The sequence below is a fragment of the Siphateles boraxobius genome, unplaced genomic scaffold (assembly GCF_051911475.1).
Source record: "Siphateles boraxobius isolate OS27281-9 unplaced genomic scaffold, OSU_SipBor_1 6, whole genome shotgun sequence".
Taxonomy (NCBI): Eukaryota; Metazoa; Chordata; class Actinopteri; order Cypriniformes; family Leuciscidae; genus Siphateles; species Siphateles boraxobius.
In genome coordinates, this window is record NW_027509186.1 from 25,798,008 (window position 1) to 25,820,805 (window position 22,798).

The 22,798-nt window shown below is 37.4% G+C and overlaps 1 protein-coding gene across 4 annotated transcripts in view; it reads left to right on the top strand.

Moving 5' to 3' along the window:
* usp32 (ubiquitin specific peptidase 32) overlaps positions 1-22,798 on the top strand; it is a 58,231-nt gene that overhangs the window by 21,606 nt on the left and 13,827 nt on the right. For 2 of the 4 annotated variants that reach the window (XR_013195956.1, XM_077208417.1), the window contains exons 3-25: positions 720-825; positions 1,424-1,542; positions 4,611-4,770; positions 10,616-10,747; positions 11,011-11,118; positions 12,483-12,598; positions 12,936-12,998; positions 13,261-13,344; positions 13,493-13,554; positions 14,020-14,122; positions 14,445-14,634; positions 15,123-15,301; positions 15,862-16,002; positions 16,863-16,980; positions 18,086-18,240; positions 20,317-20,398; positions 20,541-20,615; positions 21,013-21,151; positions 21,551-21,656; positions 21,757-21,930; positions 22,068-22,242; positions 22,330-22,481; positions 22,567-22,678. Coding sequence is in view for 3 of the 4 variants with exons in the window: in XM_077208417.1 (XP_077064532.1) it covers positions 720-825; positions 1,424-1,542; positions 4,611-4,770; positions 10,616-10,747; positions 11,011-11,118; positions 12,483-12,598; positions 12,936-12,998; positions 13,261-13,344; positions 13,493-13,554; positions 14,020-14,122; positions 14,445-14,634; positions 15,123-15,301; positions 15,862-16,002; positions 16,863-16,980; positions 18,086-18,240; positions 20,317-20,398; positions 20,541-20,615; positions 21,013-21,151; positions 21,551-21,656; positions 21,757-21,930; positions 22,068-22,242; positions 22,330-22,481; positions 22,567-22,678 (2,851 nt within the window). In the remaining variant the exon portion in view is untranslated. Of the gene's footprint in view, positions 1-719; positions 826-1,423; positions 1,543-4,610; positions 4,771-7,563; positions 7,701-10,615; positions 10,748-11,010; positions 11,119-12,482; positions 12,599-12,935; positions 12,999-13,260; positions 13,345-13,492; positions 13,555-14,019; positions 14,123-14,444; positions 14,635-15,122; positions 15,302-15,861; positions 16,003-16,862; positions 17,023-18,085; positions 18,241-20,316; positions 20,399-20,540; positions 20,616-21,012; positions 21,152-21,550; positions 21,657-21,756; positions 21,931-22,067; positions 22,243-22,329; positions 22,482-22,566; positions 22,679-22,798 lie in introns of those variants that run through there. The other 2 variants (XM_077208416.1, XM_077208418.1) reach the window with 2 other exon arrangements.

Consider the following 22,798-nt stretch of genomic DNA (forward strand, 5'->3'; position numbering starts at 1 on the left):
TAAGAGTCTGATGTTTCTCTGAATCTCAGCGGAAATCACAGGTCTGAGATGACGGCTAACTCCAGGCTGTCTGTCTTAAGCGTTTTCTGCGTCGAACACCAGTAGAGTTCATAATAGTGTACTGATGGGAAGTAATGACCTTCTTTGTTGTGTAACTATAAATACACGTTTTCTTTAGTTGCATGGTGTGTTGTGTGACTTTGTCCTGTAAATTCCTGTAAAAACTTTTTTCCAACCTGTTTTGCTATGCTCATTGGTAAAAATGTATTTTAAAACATAATTTTTTATTAATAATCATCATTATCATACCGAACTGAGCAAGTTATTGTCGTCTGTATGACCTTTGCATAACCATTATGTGCAATACAAATACAATGCATAATTTTCTGTAGAAAGGGGCATATACACTGACAACTAAATCATTGGAAGTTGCCAAATGTCTGAGCTTTTAGTTTTAGAAAACATTACTACATGACTGCATTATCCAACTGTATCAGGTGGTGAATAACTACCTGCACTCCCATTAGTAGTAGTTTCTGCGTCATTGGTCAATTGCATAAAGTTGAGTTCAATGGCAAAATTTAGCTCGGTGCCAATGATCACTGCAGGTCACCTGAAGACAATGTTATTTGAACAAAAAATTAAATGCTGATCAGTTGTGTGTATTTTAAGGGGATACATTTAATGTCCATCCTTCCTTCCTTTCTCATCTGTTGTAGGTGATCTACAGCTCTTTTGGTGGCACATCTAAAGGGCTGCACTTCAACTACCTGATTGTCGGGCTGGTTCTGTTAACAAGAGGACGCGATGAAGAGAAAGCCAGATGTAGGTGTACAGAGGAGCACATGCAGTCCACTCAACCCAGCCTTTTATATTTTGTTTTTATATTTTATATTTTCTACCTCTTTGTTTGATCATTTCTGTCATGGTGCATTATACATTTCTCTCTCTCTCTCTCTCTCTCTCTCTCTCTCTCTCTCTCTCTCTCTCTCTCTCTCTCTCTCTCTCTCTCTCTCTCTCTCTCTCTCTCTCTCTCTCTCTCTCTCTCTCTCTCTCTCTCTCTCTCTCTCTCTCTCTTATACTGCCTTACAGTATGTATACAGTATGATGTTCATTTTGCATGTCACAGGAGATGCCTAAGTAATTCCATTACAAACATCAATCTAAACAAGCACACCTTAGACTCAGCATATTCAGTCTTACAATGTTATTCAGCTTTGTTTAGCTCTGTGTTTCTTTAGTCAAACTTGTAGCTGCATACACACTCCAGTTCACAGTCTGATATTTTCCATAGATGTAGTTTCTACTCTGGAGTGTCACACTCTGTCCCTGACAGCTGTGATTGATGTGAGGGTGCGAGACACATTGCCTGCGAGACTCTGATACTGATACACTCTGACCAGCATTTCCTCTGTATCCACAGACATCTTCAGCTTGTTCGCCAGTGATTCGGGAGCTTATGTGGTCCGGGAGGATGTGGAGAACATGCTACGTTCAGTGGATGGCGAGGTCCCGCCCTCTCTTAGGAAGTGCTTCACGGAGGTCAGTGCAGGAAGACTCACTTGTGTTATTTACCTCTGTCTCACCTGCTTGTCAGTAATGACTTCTTAGACCAATCACCATGCCCTCCAGCCACATTGTGTTCAAGAGATATATTTAGATCTTTCTTATTGAAAATTACTCATTTCACATTATTATGAAGATAAAAAAATTAAACTGCATTTATAGGATAATTTAGGATCAAGTTTATAGGATCATAATCCAAAAAAATTGTGTGTGTGTGTGTGTGTGTGTGTGTGTGTGTGTGTGTGTGTGTGTGTGTGTGTGTGTGTGTGTGTGTGTGTGTGTGTGTGTGTGTGTGTGTGTGTGTGTGTGTGTGTGTGTGTGTGTGTGTGTGTGTGTGTGTCAAGCAATTAAAACTTTAAATCTAATTAATTACATGATGTACTGATTAATCGCAAATCAATCACACATCAAATTAGGTTGAGGAATTTACCTCCAAAAGATCATTTAAATGTATTATTGTGTTAAATGAGAAAAGCATTTAGGCATTACACAAAGTAGCTTTAGAAGGCAATATTTTTGGATTCAACAGAATTTATTACAGAAACTTTTAGGCTACAAGGGCCATGATTTTTTGATTCAGAAGCTGCATCTGAAATGGTATATAGTAGGGGTGTAACGGTACTCAGATGTCACCGTTTGGTACACAACTCGGTTTTGAGGTCATGGTTTGACACGAGTTTGGTACAGCAGCAAAAAACAACAAATCCCCAAGGTTTCTTTTCATTTATTTTGAACTGACAGTAGTGCAAATTTGTTCCACCTAGTGGCATTTAGTCCCCCCTGAGGTAGTTGGTACAATACAGCTTACTTTAGTGTATTGAGCACTATGTGGATGTTCAATGTGTAATATTACGCTTTTTCAAGAAATCATGGAAAGATGAGACAGAAGGAGAAAAAGTAGCATCTTCATCTGAGTCTACTTCACCTTTCCAAGAGGAGACAGCAAGTGAAGCGGCACCTTAGGTTTCCCGTTTCCAGGACTCTCATATTTCATCACTGGACTGTAGTGAGATTTCCATTACACAAATTGGCACGATGGCAAATGATTTTGTCTCATTATAACTGTGGAAACAACTTAAAATACTCTGTCAATTATAGCATAAATTATGGTCATACAGATGACCAGTAAGACATCAATTCAAAATGTAAAGTGTCTATTTTTATTTGTTTACACTACACTCACAATACAAACAAAACATTGTGCTTTTGTAAAATAAAGAAAACAAAAAGGTTGCCGCTTTCTACTATCCCGTTACCTTTCCATGAAGTTAGTGGAGCGCGTCACAAAGATTAACCGAAACTCAGCATATAGGCTTCTAGCAAGCTCTTGCATGCAATCTGAGCTCTTGTTTTGGGCTGGTGCATAGATTGTCTCTTCTTCTTCGGGTCTTTTTCCTGTTGTGGCAGTTAGCAAACAGCGTTGCTTTACCGCTCGCCCCCTTCTGGATTAGAGTGTGGATCGCCGGTGAGTGACTGTATTCGTTGTCTGACTGTATGCACCGAACCGTGATGGGTGGGGACGAATACATGTACCATTGCACCCCTAGTATTTAAATATATTGACAGACCAAAACAGTTTGGTAACCAACATTCTTCAAATTATCTTCTTAATGTTCCACAAAGGAAAGAAAGTCATACAGATTTGAAACGACATCAGGGAGAGTAAATATAAATAAACAGAATCCTCAAAATATGAAATTATTTTTTAAAATGAAATTTTACTCTAAATGGGAAACTAAAACTTCCATTAGGTCGTAGTAAATGTCTCAAATCATTGAGACATTTATTCATTCGATTAGTTCAAACAGCTGATTCATTCAGGAATTAAGTAAATGGCTCTCTTTATGAATTGGCAATTGAGTAATTGGTTCAACCGAATGATTTGCTCAAAAGGCTGATTCATTCAAAAACGAAACACCGGAAAAACGAAACAGTTCTGTTCTGGCATCATAGGTGATATTTTCCTTGGCAAAATTGAGCAAAAATTGCTCATTTATTGAACTGTTATATAAAATTAATATCACATTTGCACTCAAGCTATTCGGTATAAAAACAGCTCTCGTGTGATATTGTGCTCATTACTTGTGATATAAACATGAGACAAGAAAACCATACAGGCCAGGGCATTTTTGCCCCAATATCTTGAATTTTAAGGGCATTCTGAATGCTACATCATCCAGTGACCTGCTGCCATGCATCATGTTAAATGTGTAAAATCGCTGTACATACTTTTTGAATCGACAGCCCTAAAATAATAATAAAAAATTTGAAATAAATTTCCCAAAAATGTGGTAAGACCAATTATATTTGCAATTTTCTGATATTTCACAAATTAAATGACATAACTTGGATTGAAACATTTCTATAGTCATGTCGTCTTTTGGATTTCAAGTCAATAGAAATGCAGGTTGCTTTCGAAAGAAATGTGTAGAAACGTGTGAATTTTGTTCACTGATAAATGGATTAGATGCCTATTTAAGCAATCTTTGTCAGACACTTATTTCATTGATTGCCAAATTCTATATATGCAGTACCTTTTGAACCGTTCGCCCTATTTAAACTTGTGATTACTGAGAGAGCTTCCTCTGTATTATAGATCTAATAATAAGCTTAAAAGGTTGATAGTGCAAATGTTGCAGCCAACAAGGTCACGTAATATGGCTGTGACTTACATTCCCCCCTATTTCTCTATTAGCCCTTCTTCCAATTGCACTGTTGTCTCAGCCTTCGTTCGTCCTGCATCACTTCTTGATTTAGGGGAAAACCACCAAGTGCAGCACTTTAGTTGGTTATCCTTTGGCAGCGGCTCAAAGACTCTCTTATCTCTTTACCCAAACCATTCGCACAAATGTATCTGCATACAGCAGAAAGAATTCAGTTCATTTTATTAATGAGAGAACTTCCCCTTCGCTCAACAAGGGGAAGCATGCAATTCAACTTCTCAATTCTGCACTGTTTTGTCATGCACTTTATATTGGTCATGGATTCATTAGAGAATTGTACTCTGGTGATTATTTATAGTGTTTCTGTCTGTTTCTGTCCAGGGAGAGAAAGTGAATTATGAGAAGTTTAAGAGCTGGCTCCTGCAGAATAAAGATGCTTTCACATTCTCCCGCTGGCTGCTGTCAGGTGGCGTGTGCGTCACGTTGACCGACGACAGCGACACACCCACCTTCTATCAAACCCTGGCAGGTGTCACACACTGTAAGTGTCACTATTCTCTCGGGGTACTCTCTGAATACTTCCTCTCAATACACTCTCAAAACTATGTCTGTACTCTTTGAATACTCTCTCAGTCTGGGTCCGGAAGGAATTTTCTCCATTCATTTTCTGCATAGTGATTAAAATTTATTAAAATATTTTATATTTTGAGCTAAACCAACATTGAGGATTTATTTGAAGTAAAAAAAAAAAAGTCTTAAAAAAGAGGAGGGTACAAGATCATGTACTTGTGCACTTTTTTAAAGGAACTGAACTACAGTTAGAAAAAAATGACTGTACAATATAAAATTATTGGTGTACCATTCAAAATATTTGTAATTGTTTTGAGGGAAGTCTCTTATGCTCACCAAGGATGTATGTATTTGATCAAAAACAGTTTAAAATATCTGTTTTCTATTTTATTGTATTATCAAATGTAATTTATTCCTGTGATGGCAAAGTGGAATTTTCAGCCACCATTACTCCAGTCTCCAGTCTGTATCGCGAAACATTAAATTATACAAACATAGATAAGTTGTTTGATGGTGTAGAGACTGAATTGATTAATCTGGTCTCTTTTCCATGGTAACTGCAACTTCTCTGATTGGTGAATCAAGGAAGATCTTTCTTCAGAGTTACAGGTTGTTTAGTTCTTAATGTGGAATTTAGCAATTGTTGAATATCACACTGACTTGTGGCTTTTGAGTGAGAATATACCATCAGTCTTGGAGCTCATGATGAGTCTGTCTTGAAAAATGTGTACATTATTGTAAAAAAAAAAGAGAAAACTCTTCAATGGAGAATTCTATGGTATTTTAGTGTTTGCCCCTTCATACTCCCTAAATACTCTTTCGGTTTACTGTTATTACTCTCTGAATATGCTCTCAATGCTCCCTGGACTGCGTTTTTATGCAGATATGCCCAGTGTTTGTCACTTTAGAGGCATCCGTTTACAGCAATCTGTTTAAGTGATTAAAGTCTTGGGTTATCATTTAAATTTACTAGTTACTTTGTATGTCGCTGAAGCTGACAGTAATCTGCTCTTTGATAGTCTATGCTGCAGATGTTTAAGTTGCAAGTCTCTTTTTGTCCACTTCCCCCGAAACACCGAAGGCATCAGCGAATCAGTCGGCCTGCCCTCCACCGGGAGAGAGGCATCTGTGTGAGATAATGGCGAGTGACAGGCAACACTTCCTACTCCGTGAACACGCTTGCACACACTCGGCCCTGCTGCAGCTGTCACTGCCACCCAGTTATTAAAACCAGACTGACACGGCGAAGGAAAATGGCTGCATTTTCTCAGAGACCCTGAGCCTGCACAGTGACAGAATATCTGAGCACTCGCTCTTCTTATGGAGACAATGATTTATTTAGGTGCTGAAGATCTCCCTCGTGCTCAGTCACTCAGTGCTTTTGCTGTCATGAAATCGTAATGTGGGAAGCCTGTAATGATTGCCGTTCTTGTTGTACTCAATTGACCCCCCATTTACAAGTGAACACACTGTGATAGCCATTTATTTTAGTATTTATAATAATAATACTATTATTATTATTATTTTAGATAAATTTATATAATTTAATGTATTTTTAATGACTGTTTAGGTGCGTTTAACTGACAGATACATTTTATACAAAGTATAAATATTGTATATAGTGTCTCAATTAATAAAGAATCATAACTGAATCAAAAATAATTTCAATATTTCAAAAATGTTTAAAATAAATCTGTCAACAATATAACAATAACAATCTTGTTTGTATCATTTATTTATCTATCTATCATTTCCATTTTTACCCTTTTCTTAGATCCTAAAATACTCTTGTTGCATTAAATTGACCAGGCATTGAGGTATCTTTGTGTTTACAAAAACCTGGATAACTGACTGCATATTCTGACTGCCAGACTGCAACCGAACAAAACCATTCTTAGTCAGTTTTTTTGTCTGGTGTACAATTTTACATGGAAAAGATATCTTACTTTAAGAATGTTTTAAGGATGCATTTTTACTGGAAATGTGAAATCTGAAAACTGATTCAGCTTGTTCAGACGTTTGAATTGATTATGCTGTCTAGGTAGGCTAAACTCAGTAGGCTTTGGAGCACAGCCATTAATGCTGGGGAGAAGCAAACCAATATTGACATGTCTGTTCTTTTTGTGATTTAAAACCGTTGCTATGGGTTGCTTTAAACAGCATACACAGCAGTCGTTTGCCTTTGTCATTAATCAATTGACTGTATACAGTCATTATTGGAAAGTTAATTTATGTGCCTTTTTGTGTATTAGTAAGACCATGATCGATTCTCTCTATAGCATATTTATTCATTACAGACTGAATGCGGAGGGTTGGGCTTCATTATTTTTCACTGTTACCTAGGCAAGATACTTTTATTCTCGGATACAAGATAGAAAGTAAAAAAACACAAAAGCAAGTGATTAAGCAAATAGCTCAGTAAAATTAGAATAAGTTTGTCAATCAAGGACAGCTTTGGCTCTCCATCTCTGGCCAATCAGAGAAGCTACCTGGGCAACGCACTGTAATCTGCGGCCCGCTCCAGATTATCCTCTTAGCTCAGTGAGAGGGCTGTGTGTGTGCTGTCAGTGTGAAGTAGTCATGATCTGTGTGATCTGTTTGAACGTATATGGGTTTATGAGTTCACGCACTGTCCAGAATATGCCTATCACCAGGCCAAGTGCAAACTGGCAAGAGGCCTATCAGAAAGAAGAAAGTGATGACTGGATGACAATAATCTGCGAGAAAGAAACGAGTTGGATTGCATGTGGAGATTGAGAGTAACTGTATTTTACCAACGTAGCAGCAGCTTGTGTGGAGTTTGTCATGGTACATGCCATATCTAACAGCCAGAGCTGTGACATGTACAGTGGAATATGGTATGGTTCTTCTGCTGCCACTCTGATAGAATCGCTCCATTAGGTGAGTTCTTGAGAGAGATGTGTATATATAGCTTTATGGACACATTGCTTGACAAATACACACCTCCAATACAGATAGAGATTCAAACGTATGGGGTCAATTAGGTGTTTTTTAAGTGTTTTTGAAAGAAGTATCACCCAGGGTGCCTTTATTTGATAAGCTGTAAAAACTGTAATATTTTGAAATATTACTTTTTAAAGTATCTGTTTTCTATTTTAATACATTTTAAAATGTAATTTATTCCTGTGATGATTAACCTGAATTTACAGCATTATTACTCCAGTCTTCAGTGTCACATGATCCTTCAGAAATCCGTCTAATATGCTGATTTGCTGCTCAAGACACATTTCTTACTATTATCAATGTCGAAAACAGTTGTGCTGCTTAATATTTTTGTGGAAACTGATACTTTTCCCCATAGGTCTGAAGAGCAGCATTTATTTGAAAAAGAAAATATTTGTAACAAAAGTTGAATAATTCAATTCATTTTTAAAAGTATTAAATATTTTATGTAATGTTTCAATGTTATGTAATGCTTTTTTCCCCTTCAAATCTCATATTCCCACTGGCATTTAAATAACAAACACTTTCACATCAAAACAACACATCAAAGATGGCACTGAATCTGTCCCCAAGAGAGATGGCAAATGTATGTGATATTGAATACAAAAGTGTGACATGGTGTCTCAGTCCAGACCTGTAATTGCTTTGTCATGGACTGTATGCATTCTGTCCCCTGTTACTGGACAGCAGGAAAAGTAATTGAAACGTAGCTTAAGTAATAGGTGAAATGGGTTTTGACAGCTTGAGAGGCCCGACAGCATTTTGCTAGCCTAAGAAACAATGCCTGTCCTCCTGCCATAATGCATTGCTGGACAAGAAGATAGCATAGGCCACAGCAAGCTTGAAATAAACTGCACATGGTCCCTCATTTTAAGATATGCTGTAAACATTCAGGATGAACGATGGATGTTTGCTGATCTGTATGGTGCATAATAAGTCTTAGATTAGTAGTCGCTGTCCAATGCACAAACAGTGAATAACACTCAAGCAGTTATTCAGTTCCTTAAAGCTATTGGACACTAATTATTGTTCTAGGTAATAATAATGTTGTTCTGAATAATGATAATTCTTCATCACTGCATAAGTGGTGCACTGTAATGAAGCTTCATTCCAGAGGGACATTTGTTAAGTGTTTTTTGGCTGTAAATGCACCTTGGATGTGAAGTATGTTTTAGGACTACTGTCAAGATAGATTTCCTCTCCTAACTGCCCCTGAAATGACACCGAGTCATTGACCGTGGTTTGTAACCCTATAGATCCCCAGACTGTTTTCTGTGTTTCTGGCCGCTATGGTCTTTCAGTCTTTGGCCCACAGACAGTAGACCTGCTCTCCAGAGCACTATGGGAAATAATGACTGTTGAGCCCATCCATTCAGACTCCCAGTCGTCCGTCAAACCACAGAGGTTTAGCTGTGCTGCAGCAATCTGAGATAACGGAGGAGTTTCAGGGCAATCTGGAGCCTGTTCATTAAGATGCCTTTTATTCCTGCCCAGAGAAACCCCTAGGACATACTTTTGTTTGGATCAGTTTGCTTATTTATTTAATTATGGAGTGCATTCTCTGAAATGTATTGTGTTTCAAATAGAGAGTGTAGTAGTCTGAAATGAACGTCAGGCTAAACAAAAGATCAGATTTGTATTCCTGTGTTTTGACACTTGCATTATGTGTGATGGTCAGTGTAGGAGGGGCAGACTAATCCTAATAGCCTAAGCTAGAGATTATTGCAAAGCAAGAGGAGTTGACCTAGGTCCTCTTAACAAACTAAAAGACTGGACTATATATGGCTTTACAGATGGGGTAACCTGAGCCTAGTAATGCTTTCACCTAGTAGATGTTATGTAATCACTTGTCATAAATGTTAATCGTCACACTTTACAATAAGGTTCATTAGTTAACATTAGTAAATATATTAACTAACAATGAACAATACATTTGTTACTGTATTTATTAATCTTTTTAATGTTAGTTAATAGAAATACAGCTGTTCATTGTTTGTTCATGTTAGTTCACTTAATGTTAACAAATGCAACATTTGATTTTAATAACGTATTAGTAAATGTTGGAATTAATATTAACTAAGATTAATTAATGCTGAAAAGTATTGTTCATTCTTAGTACATGTTAACTAATGTTAACTAATGAACATTATTGTAAAGTGTTACCATGTTAATTATAATGGGAGCCCATTTACAATCTGCAACAGCTAATTTATTATGTAAAAAAAAAGATCCATCTAAATGTCTATTTAAAGAATAATTCATCCAAAAAATTAAATTATTTATTGAGGCTGAAAAGAGTTTTTCAACCTCATGTCATTACAAACTTGTATGCTGTAAAAGTAGTCAAAGTCTTTTGAAACCATATGATAGCTTTATATGAGGAACATGTCTATTTACTTGTGGTGTTATTCATAAAAATTATCTACTTTTGTGGTCATGTTGTTTCAGAATATATTTATAATTTTATAGTATTTATTCATATCGCTTTTATTTTAACATTTTATTTATTTATTTAAACGTTATTTTGTTTGTCATTTTATTTAGTAATTTTTTTTAGTTTAGAATTTCTGTTTAGCTTTATTTTTATTTCAGTTTTATTTAGTACTTCAGCTTCACCTTGTAGTTTCAGGTTTAATAACCTTAGGGTAAACAGCATGGGGGTGAATAAATAATGAGAATTAAATTTTTTTGTAAACTATCCCTCCGTAAATGACTCCCAATGGAGTCATTACACAGAAATATTAGACTGATATTCAATTACACACGGAGCACATGCCCAACTGATGCTTGACACTGCACATTAAAAGATCATTTCACAGAGAATCTGATTTCTTGTGTTTTCTTTCTTGCAGTAGAAGAATCGGACATTATCGACTTGGAAAAGCGCTACTGGCTGCTGAAAGCCCAATCAAGGACAGGCCGCTTTGATTTGGAAACCTTTGTCCCTCTGGTCTCGCCCCCAATTCATGCATCGCTAAGTGAAGGCAAGACAGAATTCACTACAACAATTTTAAAAGGTTCCCAAATGGTTTGAGACACACAAACATTCACACATACTGTACATCCACCTGCTAGCTGTGTGCTTTGAGAACATTTGCAGCACCCATGAAAGTCACGGTTCATCTTATTTTAGTAGAAGTAGGTCTTCTTTTAAAATTTATAGGATCATGTGTGATAAAAGATCTCCAAAGAATCCAATTACTCTTGCTGGCTAATCTAAACACTGACATTTTCTCCCATTTTCCAGGCTTGTTTCATGCCTTTGATGAGAATCGGGACAATCATATTGACTTTAAGGAGATATCGTGCGGGCTCTCAGCTTGCTGTCGGGGCCCTGTAGCGGAGAGGCAGAAGTGTAAGCATTTCATTTCCTATCTTCCTCTCTTAGTTGTTCATTTCATTCCACTGCTGATCTAGGATTGTTTTATGGTGTTTCTTCAAACATTTTAAAACATTTTTGGAATAAAATCCTTTAAGGCTATTTTAGCTAGCATATTCTGTATTCTAAATATGCTCATAATATTTCCACTATTTATGCACAAATTATAATAAAAAATGTTATTTAAATATGGTTTCTCTTAAATGAATGTTTAAAAGTTCCCCATCTAAAGGTAGGGACACACCAAACCGACGCCAAAGAACTAGCGCTGATCAAAAACGACTGTTCTCTCACCTCGCGTCGCCTGCGTCGGGGCAAAAAATCTGGCAGCCGACTGTGAGCCAGGCCTCGTGTTCTGTGTCTACGTGTAAAGGAGATAATTGTCTATTTAAGCAGATATATTCGTCATTCAAAAAAAGAAGCGAAACTAAGTGGTATACAAACTATAAACAAAGCAGCACTTGCTTACCGTTTTGAATATCAATCATGCTGATCACGTTCTTTATCCGCTCATGTTATTATGAAACTATTCGCGCAGTGGAATGCTCAGGTAAGATGATGTAAAATTAGAACAGCCTTCTGTCTGTACCGCCATGACTTCTTTGCTCACTTTCATCACTTTTGCTCCTATTCTCGTGCACTGACTCGTTCGCTAAACTGAACAGCCAATCAGGGATCTCTCTCTGACAGACGGCCTTACGCCAATTCTACATGTTGAATCGGCCAGAAAACCCCTGATTGCTAATTCCGACTAGAGCCAAAAAAACTAAGTCGGTCAATGCTCAAAAACGGCCCGACATTGCAGAATGGCCGACCGTCGGCTTGGTGTGTCAATGGCTTAAAGGCCAGATTTACTAACAGCTTGTGCCAGTGCAAACCCTCTTTTGCCGTTAAAAAACTGTCAGGATTTACTGAAGACACGCAGTGAAAAAAAAGCACTGAAAAGGCGTGGATACAGTTATTTTTGCGGCTGACCTAACTGCATATGCATTTGTTGGAGTTTCCCTTTCAGATGCACAATTTATGGGAGGAGAGTATTTAAATAAATCATGCAACGCAATTTACTTAGGTTTACACTAGTCAATTAACTGGTATTTGCGCCATTATTTAACGCCCAAAAAAGCATGTCTTAAACCAGATACTAATTTGCACTGCTCTTGGTAGATTGCGTTGGTGTTTATGGAAACGATCTGCCTCTGTGTTCTTTAATTTGTGTCGTCAGTAATCACTCGCAGAACTTTCCACTCCCATCTGCGCTTTTTTGGAATTGCGCTCACACTATTTTGCCCCCAGGCTTGTAAATCTGGCCCTAAAAATCTCTTCTTCCTTGTCTGCTTCAGTTTGTTTTAAAGTGTTCGATGTAGATCGGGATGGAGTTCTGTCTAGGGATGAGATCCATGAGATGGTGGTGGCGCTGCTGGAAGTGTGGAAGGACAACCGTACAGATACCCTCCCCGTAAGTGTCTAACCGAACTTAAGTCCACAGAAAAGCAATAAGCACATTATACGGTTTAGCTATTTGATTAACCTTTTGTTGCTAAACAAATTACTTCCTTAGTATTATATATGTTTGTGGATATGCCTATGAGGTGATTCATGCATATAAGATGCAATCATGTTTTTGCAGGTATGCACTAATGTGGGATAATACATTTAAATTAAACTCAAATCAATTCATTAATGATTTGTCCATCCTGAGTTGTCATTGTATGTCTTGCATCTAATAAAGACCTTTCATGTCAGTTATAGATTTCATGATGACACTTCCTGATTTATGTATCTCTGTGTTTCAGGAGTTTGATTCCAGCGTGTCAGACATTGTAGAGGACATGCTGAAAATGCACGACACAACAAAGGTAATTAGACTTACTTTTCCATGTAGATTTGTCATGCTAAAAAAATTTATCATAAACTGTAAATTCCCTTTTAATTTAAATGTTATGTTTCAAAATAAATTTTACCAAATGAAATAAAACATTGGCATATGAATTACATTTATTTCTCAATTAAATAAACATTATTTGCATTTGTTTGTTTTTTCAGGTTTTTCTTAGATCCAATATTTAAGGACATTGTATGCGATCTATGCTCAAACATTTTCTTGTGTTTTACTCACAGCACGGGCACTTAACCCTGGAGGACTATCAGATATGGAGCGTGAAAAGTGCCCTCGCCAATGAGTTCCTCAACTTGCTGTTTCAGGTAAGATCCTACCTTCAGTATTTTTGGACAAAGAAACAAAAAACAAAGTGTGTAAATGCTTCAATAATCTGTAAGTGAATCCAGTAAAGTATGTACGTTGTTATCTTGATTCTGGCCTCAAATTGCTTGTTAATCTGTTGATCATTAGGTGTGTCATATAGTCCTGGGCTTGCGTCCTGCTACCCCTGAAGAGGAAGGCCAGATCATTAGGTGAGAATAGGACACAGCATTTCTTTACTCACCCTATTACTTTCTGTTACTCCGCTTCCTTTCAAAAGCGGCCTACTGAGCACTTTCTCAATGTTTTAAAACAAGCCTTATGAGGGCTGTATTGTATTTCACTCACCCATGATCCTCCTGATTTTGCAGACTTTGTCTGTTTATAAGGATCCATTGTACCTCCGTTGCCTCAAACAGCGTTTAAAATCAGACAGAGATTGAGAACACAATTTCATTTTCAATTGGATTTTCTAGCTGGACTGTCGGTGCTCAAAAAGACACTATAAATACTGTACCACATCATTGTGTCTTATTGTTTGGCTATGCTGCCTAAGTTTATTATTGATATCTTATGACAGAACGAAGTTTTGTTGGTTTATTTTGGTGCTTGTGTTTAATATGATTGTTCTTTTACTGACTGTTTGTCATCCACAATGATTTTGTGTGACGGCACAGGGGTTGGCTGGAGCGGGAGAGCAGGCATGGGCTACAGCCCAGTCAGAACTGGTTTCTGATCTCCATGCAGTGGTGGCAGCAGTGGAAAGACTATGTCAGATATGTGAGTAAGCATTATGTCTATGCAGCCTCTACATAACAATGAAAAGGGATCATATCATGATAAATCTAAATTTCTTTTTTCCTTTCCTTTTTTTTATTAAATAAGTACATTGTACTGTTTTGTACTATCTAAACAATCTGAGTACAACAAACTAAATTATGACCATTTTTCAAATTATAATTGGACAACAGAGAAAACAGTAAACTGATCTGACCCAATTATAGTAGACATATCAGGCTGGACCTTGTTTCTCTCAGGCATCAACCGGCTGCAATATGGAGTTTACATGTTTTATTGATATACAATCTATTGTGTTAAACAGGATAATAAGTCGATTGTCGTAGAGCAGCCATCAATTCAGGGCAGTGGGATGAGAAGTTCTCAGTCTACAGCACCTATAGAGCCTGTCCTGAACAGAATTGGAATAGTTGTGCGTTCTCCCAGTTCCCCAGAGGAAAAATTTCCTGATAACATCTCCAGCTCATCGGAGGCCTCGGAGAGCACTGGTAATAGTAAGTACACACTCAGTCGTTGTTATGAATATGATTTAAGCTGTGGCCCAGCAGTTATCACATACATTACTTTTCAAAAGTTTTTTTTTAAAGAAATATATACTTTTATTTAGTAGGAATGCATTAAATTGATCAAAAGTGACAGTAATTTACATTGTTGCATGAGATTTCCATTTTAAATAAATACTGTTCTTTTGAACCTTTTATTTATCAAATAATCCTGGAAAAAATAACTTATCAGGTTTCCTACAAAAATATTAAAGGTGCTGTATGTAATTATAATTTTTTTGAGTGTACTAAAGCATAAAAATACCATAATATGTTTGCAGATATTTAGGAAACATGCTAAGTACACATCATTTTTTTCTCAGAAAAACAATGTTACAGCCAGTTATTCTACGTCGGTAGTGCTCTGGTCCAATAAAAAGGCATGAAGGCTGAAAAGAGGTGTTCAGCCTCCATTACAGCATTTATTTTCACTTCCTCAGGCCTGACCCCACACATCAGTTCTTCTGCCACAGACGTCTGCTTCGCTCGGCAGCACAACGTCTCTGACAACAACAACCAGTGTTTCTCCACTGCCAATGGTCATTTGCCCAACAGCATGGTTGCGCAGAGGCCCGGTGCCATAGACAACCAGCCTTTGGTGACCACCGAGCCCATGAAGGTGAGTGTACGTATGCTCAGAACACCCACTGAAACCAGGATGCCACTGATAATCCTTTTGCCAAACAAAATAAATACCAAAGTGTATTGAATCAGCCTGCTGGGGAAAAAACACCTTAAAGTTTTTTTTCTTTTATTCCATCTAATTATAGCTTTGGATATGTCAAAACTACATTAAAGTGTCCTTTTTGAAATGAAAATCACCTTGAACAAATGAATCCTGTGATAAATGGTCTATAAAATTTGTGTTCTAGAAAATGAAGCTAAAAGCATTTTGTAGGAAACTGCTTGCTTCCGTAATGGCTTGTCACAAACACATTTGCTGTTATGTAATAATATAATGTCCAACACAATACATTGCACCTGTAAAGTCAAAAAGGGACCTTTTTGGTCCTGTCCGCCCCTTCATCCAACCTCCCATTCTCACAGTCAGCAAGAGAAGAACAGGGTGAAGGATGATTAAACCACCTGTGATTTATTCACTGGAGTTCACTACAATTTATCATTGCAAATTGCTGTCAATATGAACTCCCCTTGAGTGTGTGACTCCGTTTTGTACAGGCACCCACATTGACTATGGAGGGAGGGCGGCTGAAGAAGTCCCAACAGCTGTTGGCCAGCCGAGACTTTGAGACTGTGCCAGAGCCGGTATGGAGGGCACTTTATCACTGGTATGGGGCCAACATCAGCCTCCCCCGACCGGTATGTATTCCATGTCCAACTATAGACACTTAATTTGTGCAATGAATGCTATTTGCTCTGGCTTTTTTGCTTTGACACACAATGATCTTGATGATGTGACATGAGGTGTCACATGAACTGTGTCAGATATTACTAAACCTGTTTCCTGAATACAGATTATGTTTGGCTATTTTGATTTAACTCTCTGTTGGACAGTGTTGCTTCTGGGTATCAGACTCATTTTCTTCACTTTACTAGCACATGTTTCATATTAGATGGCCTTAAAATGGTTAATAATGAGGATATGTTGTCAAATAAACAGTAAAAAGGTTACATTCTGGAGGTGATTTAAATTAAAAAATATTTTACATGATCAACCATGTGAATGGCGAACTGCCCTTTAAAAAAAAAAGTTTTATTGATTCTTCCCCCATAAAAAATATACTTCATATTTCTTTTTACAAAATAAAAAATTGCGTATTTTTTTAATTTTTATATATCTATCTTTTTTCTCTCTTTATATTAGTAAAATAGTATATTAGTAAAAATTATAAACTAAATGTAATTACAAATATTCTTTAATGATTTTGGCAGCGTACCTTAAAAGGACCCCTCTCCAAGTATTAATTTTCAAAATTAAAAAAGTTTTTGATTTTGGTAATATCAATCTCATGCAAGAATAGTAAATCAAACTTTTTTCGTCATTAAGTATGCAGTAGAGGTTTAAACATTTGACTGAGGAATGACCATGAAAAGAACTTTAAAATGTCGCCTAAATCTAGCCTGTGAACTTCTAACTCAGTTTGATTCAGCAAATTTCTCTCTTTTTTACATTCTTCTCTATACATTGTGCTTATGCTGTATCTTTTTTGTGCCTTCAGGTCATAATGTCTACAGTCACAGTTCACCCAGAGTTAGAGCTCTTCCCCCGCTACCTTCTGTTCCTGCGACAGCAACCGGCCACACGCAGCCCTCAGTCTAACATCTGGGTCAATATGGGTATGAGCAGCCTGCGAATGTTCCCTCCACATATGCCCCGAGGTAACGTAAGCCTGCAGCAAGAGAGAGGCTCCCTCCACCTCCGCCTTGACCAGTTTCTCTAATCTCCTAAAATGCACCCAGCTCGGTCTCAGCAAAACGACCTGTCTGGATTACTAAAGAGCCAAATCCTGTTGCTAACACCCAGAGTCATCTTCTGAGTTCGGCCTAGAATAGAAAATTATAATAAAGAACAAAAGAAAACTTAAAATATATCAAATTTACATTTGTTTATATTAAATATTTAATATTTTTTGTTAAATTCTACATTTTGCTCACACAAAACTATAATGTCATCCATGACAGCTATAAAACCATGTTGAATACATTTTTTTTTTTAATTATCCAGATATTTAAGTTTTCGAGACTAGACATATTGTATGTCACTCAGTCATGGCTGTCTGGCTCAGAAGACTGTTTGGTGTGGGTAAAGATGAGTGCTCTCGGGCTGATTTCCTGTAATTGTCTGCTTTGCAATTTGTTATTTTATTCCATTTTTTGTCTCAGATAATTTTTGTCTTCTATGAAATCAATAATTGCTGTATGAATCTTATGTATTTTATTTTTCCACAAGAATGGACTAATTGAAAATTGGCTTGATTTTTATTTTTTATGTTTTATTCGAATCACCCAGACTAATGATTTGATGAATGTCCCCTTTGAAAATGACCTTTGCCCTTTCTTGCTGCTACCTTACAACTAATCCTCAGTCTGTCAATCAGGTATTGGTGCTGTGTATGTGTTATATATTGATCTGTGTGCTCCTTGTGACATCTGTGTTGATTTAATAGCATGCATGCTAGGGTATATGGATGGAATGGACTGGATCTTCTCATTTCTCATCATTAAAATGAAACAATAAAATTATTACTTTACTAATTTAGCATAGTAAGTTAAATTACATTTACATACTCCATGATTTCTTTAATGTTCATTTTTGAATATATATATGTATATATAACAACTCACCTGGTGGAACTACGATAAAAAGTTGTATTTAAAATTTGTAAATGTTTTTCTGCATGTGACAAAGAGAATGCTAAAAGGTGCTTTGTTCCCAACACAGGAAATGTCCCCTCTCCGAATGCCCCTCTGAAGCGAGTGCTGGCATACACGGGATGTTTCAGCAGGATGGGCACCATTAAAGACATTCATGATTACCTGTCCCAGAGGTTACGCATAAAGGAAGAGGACATGCGCCTCTGGCTCTACAATAGTGAGGTGTGGACTAGAGCCCTGTGCGGGGCTGTTTTCTTAATCCCGCTCCCTCTAAATTTCTGACCATTACCGCCCTCTCCCACAACGTGTGTGCTCCACTCCTAGCCACACTTTCATACATTCTGTAACTGCTTGCAGAAATTGTGAAAAAATTACACAAACATTAGGGCTATGCTAAACGTTCAGAATAACAGAGATTAAACATTGCTTTTAATTAAGCCAACCATAAGAAAAGTAATGCTAGCACGGTAGCACCACAAATGACAAACACATTCGGTCAGCTTTTTATTAGCCTTATAAAACTCTATCAACTGTTAAAACAAAACTTCACTATTAGTGGAGCCTAAAAACATTTTAAATGTATGCGTAACTAACAACACACACACCTAACCTTAACAGTTAAACTCTGGTAACCTAACAATATTTATCTGAATTACATATACAATAAATAAATATTAAACAAATTAAATATAAAACAAATAAAAAATAAAATGAATAGGAAATAAAAACCTCCCCGAAATAACAGGTGTTAATGTAGCCTAGCTAATTAACGTAGCAAAAAGAAAATAAATTATACTAAAAACATTAAACATACTTGACGAATGAATGAATTAAATAATGAATCACTTGGCTTAGTCTGCTATGGAGGAAGAGAATGTTACTGATCGACTGCGGTGAACTTCATTTGTAGACTCCTTTCTTGTTACATGGCAAATCGCGGGTTCTGCGGGACCCCAATGCAGCCCTCTAGTGGGAACCTCTTTAACAGATACTGAATAAAAGAACATCAAACTCTGATCAGAGACATTCATATGCAAATCTGTCCTCATTATAAACATACAGATGTCACCTCACAGCAGTGAACTGTGAGGAAATGCTTGAAAGTGCAAAGTCCTGTGTTCACATATTTCCTATTGAAGGCTTTATTTACGTCACAGTTATTAACTGGGATTCGCTACATCCTATTCAGTGCTGGGGCGTTTCCTTCGATAAGGCAAGGAGGCAGCGCTTCCTTAAATTTGGATGAGAAAATAATGTATATTACAAAAATAAAACCACACAAATATATCAAAATGGGAAAAGTGCAAAAAGTGTATAAATCACTAGTTTTTCTAAAGTTCTAAAGTTTCCAGCAGGAAAAAGTTACTTGCCTCCCTTGAGCCCATTGAGTTTTAACAGACCCCCTAACGCGTGTTTGGTTTGGTGGGGAGTAGTTGAGAATGAATGGGGGAAATCTCAAATGAGAGGCATCAATGCCTCCATCGTGCTATTATTGGATATGATTGGTTCGTGTGATAAATCACACGCCAAAAAAAGACCCGCCTCTTGCTGTTGTGCGTGTTCTGCGTTCGCGATTCAGTCTGAATAAACAAAATTATGGCGTTAATGGGAAGACTAATTATAAAGTAAGTAAACAACTCACCCACTTATGACAGCTTTGTCATGTCAAAATCAAACTTGACATGGCCTGAAAACATGATGACTGTGGGGTTATTTTTAGTGATCAATCAGGTTGGTGAAATTTAAAGGTACATCTTCGTGTCTGTGACCAGAGTTTATAGATCTTGATGACTGATGATCCGAAAATAAGTTGACTATTAAAAAGAGCAGTTGAACATCAGTTTATAAATAAATTACACTGTTTAAAATATTACTGCCTTTAGTTATTTGGATTAAAAGTAAAAATGCATAAAAACACTAACTTGATGAGATTTATACTTGGTTTTAATAAATAGAGCTTTAATAACATTGTTAATGTAAAAAATACAAAATAGAATTGTATTTGGTTTCTTTTCATTCCTTTTTTATGCAGTGCAGGGTGAGCCCTCTATTTTGCTCCATTTTCCTGTTAGAGGAGGACTGTAAATTTTAAATCTGTAAAATGTTCTTTCTACCAGTGATTAGGGGTCGTATGCACTACGCACAATACTGTTCAAAAGACTGTTTATGTTTATTAAGTAAGTCTCTTTTGCTCAACAAGGCTGAATTAATATATTTCCCAAAGAAATGAATATCATAATTCATGATACATACATTTATACTGTTTACTAATCTTGTTTTATATTGTCTTTTTATCAGAATTACCTCACTCTCCTGGATGATGAAGATCACACTTTAGAAAGTTTGAAAATTCAAGACGAACAGCACTTAGTCATTGAGGGTATGTCTGTGACATTTATCTGTCTTAATTAAAGTGTTATCTCATTTCACATTTGCTGAGCAGTGTGGATTAAATTGCAAACCATGCATGAACGTACTGATGGAAAAGGAAAAATTATTAAGATATCTTTCCTTTTCTCCAGTTCGAAACAAAGATATGAGCTGGCCAGAGGAAATGTCTTTCATTGCAAACAGCAGCAAAATCGACAGACACAAAGGTAATGTCAGAGTTCTTGGAAATTGTTGGAAAAATCTATGCAAATTGGAGGCTGGCCAAACCATCTACAAATGCCAGAATGTTTATCTGAGTTTGACCTTACCTAGATGGAACTATAATACAATTGTTTAGACCGGTTTCTTGTATCAAAGCACATATCAAGTAGATAATTAACACAGGAACAAAAGCAGCAAGAGTCCAAGAAGCAATTACATAACAAAGCAATATAAAAGCCAAATCAAGACAGATATCAGCTTTGACATTTAAAGACTCACTGTCGCTGTCGCACTCTATGAAATACTGAGTAATTGAACTTCATGGAGATAGTACTCAAGTGGTTGTGCCTGTGAAGTCAAAACCTTCAGTCTCTTAAAAAATTTGTCCCGTTTCTCTCGCAGTTCCTACTGAGAAAGGTGCCACAGGTTTGAGTAACCTGGGTAACACATGCTTCATGAACTCCAGTATTCAGTGTGTAAGCAATACCAAGCCCCTCACTGAGTACTTCATCTCAGGGCGACACCTTTATGAGCTTAACAGGTAAGGACACATAGCCAGTGCCTTTTTAAATACCAAAGCCACTTGTAACTACTTAGTTGTATTTACTGTTGCTCTGTAAAATTTCGTGGGCGAAATCCGTCCAATCATTTCAACAGTAATGCACATGAGCGTGAGTTTCACGTGAGGGCTAAAAGGTGTGTTTGTGTATGAGTTGGTGACACCATGTTGACCAACAGAAAGTTGCTTGATTTAAAAGTGACTTCTGTGTGAACAGTGCTTGATGCATCGACCATCAAGAATGGACAATGGAACTCTTTTGTCCACGAAATTCCAAAACGCCGCTAATGTGATGCACCTTTATACTTAAAGGAAAAGTTGGAAACTTTTGCATGGGTCACAATCATACTTCTTGACCAATGAGCTGTCTTGCCTTGACAGAACCAATCCGATAGGAATGCGTGGTCACATGGCCAAATGCTATGGTGATTTGGTACAGGAACTCTGGAGCGGCACCCAGAAGAACGTTGCACCTCTAAAACTCAGGGTGGGTTTTGAAATTATCTGAAATCTCTGAAATGATCAGCATCAAACCCAAATGTTTATGTTAAAATTCTTATGCCATTTTTTTAAAAACATTTATGTAGTGGACAATAGCAAAGTATGCACCGAGATTCAATGGCTTCCAGCAGCAAGACTCCCAGGAGCTCTTGGCATTTCTCTTGGATGGGCTTCACGAAGACTTGAATCGTGTGCACGAGAAGCCGTACGTGGAGCTCAAGGATAGTGATGGACGGCCAGATCATGAAGTAGCCACAGAGGTTAGTGTCAAAACTCCTCTTTTTCAGCCCCTGCCAGGCTCAATACATTAGCTCAGCTCTCTTAAATGAACCTATATAGGCACACTGATGAAAAGTTGTTTCTTCACCCTGAGGTCATCTGTGTGTTTGTCTTACAGGCCTGGGAAAACCATTTGCGGAGAAATCGTTCAATTGTGGTGGACCTCTTCCATGGGCAGCTCAGGTCCCAGGTGAAGTGCAAGACCTGCGGCCACATCAGCGCCCGCTTTGACCCCTTTAACTTCCTATCGCTGCCACTGCCCATGGACAGCTCCATGCACTTAGAAATCACAGGTAAAGCCAAGCAGAGAGAAAACATAAACACTTTAAAATTCATCAGCTGGTACGGCAGTCTCACATAAAAGCTTTTTTGATTTGCAGTTATCAAACTTGACGGCTCTACTCCGGTGCGTTACGGGCTCCGTCTCAACATGGATGAGAAGTACATGGGCCTGAAGAAACAGCTGAGCGAGCTGTGCAGCCTGAAACCTGAGCAGATCCTATTGGCTGAGGTTCATACATCCAACATCAAGGTCAGCTCAACTCACCACATCAGACATGGTTGTTGAGACAATCCAAGTGGCCTGGCTTTTAAATAAATGCTTCTCTTTGATCTAGAACTTTCCTCAGGACAACCAGAAGGTGCGACACTCTGTGAACTGCTTCCTCTGTGCATTTGAAATCCCTGTGCCTGGCTCACCCACCTCAGTCACCTCTCCAGTGCAAACAGGTAATGAGGATGGATTTCTTCTTTCTCTTTGTCCTTAAAAGAGAAGTTTTGCTTTATCATGAACACCCTTATTTGCCATTGATCCATATTATTATTATTATTATTATTAATATTATCAAT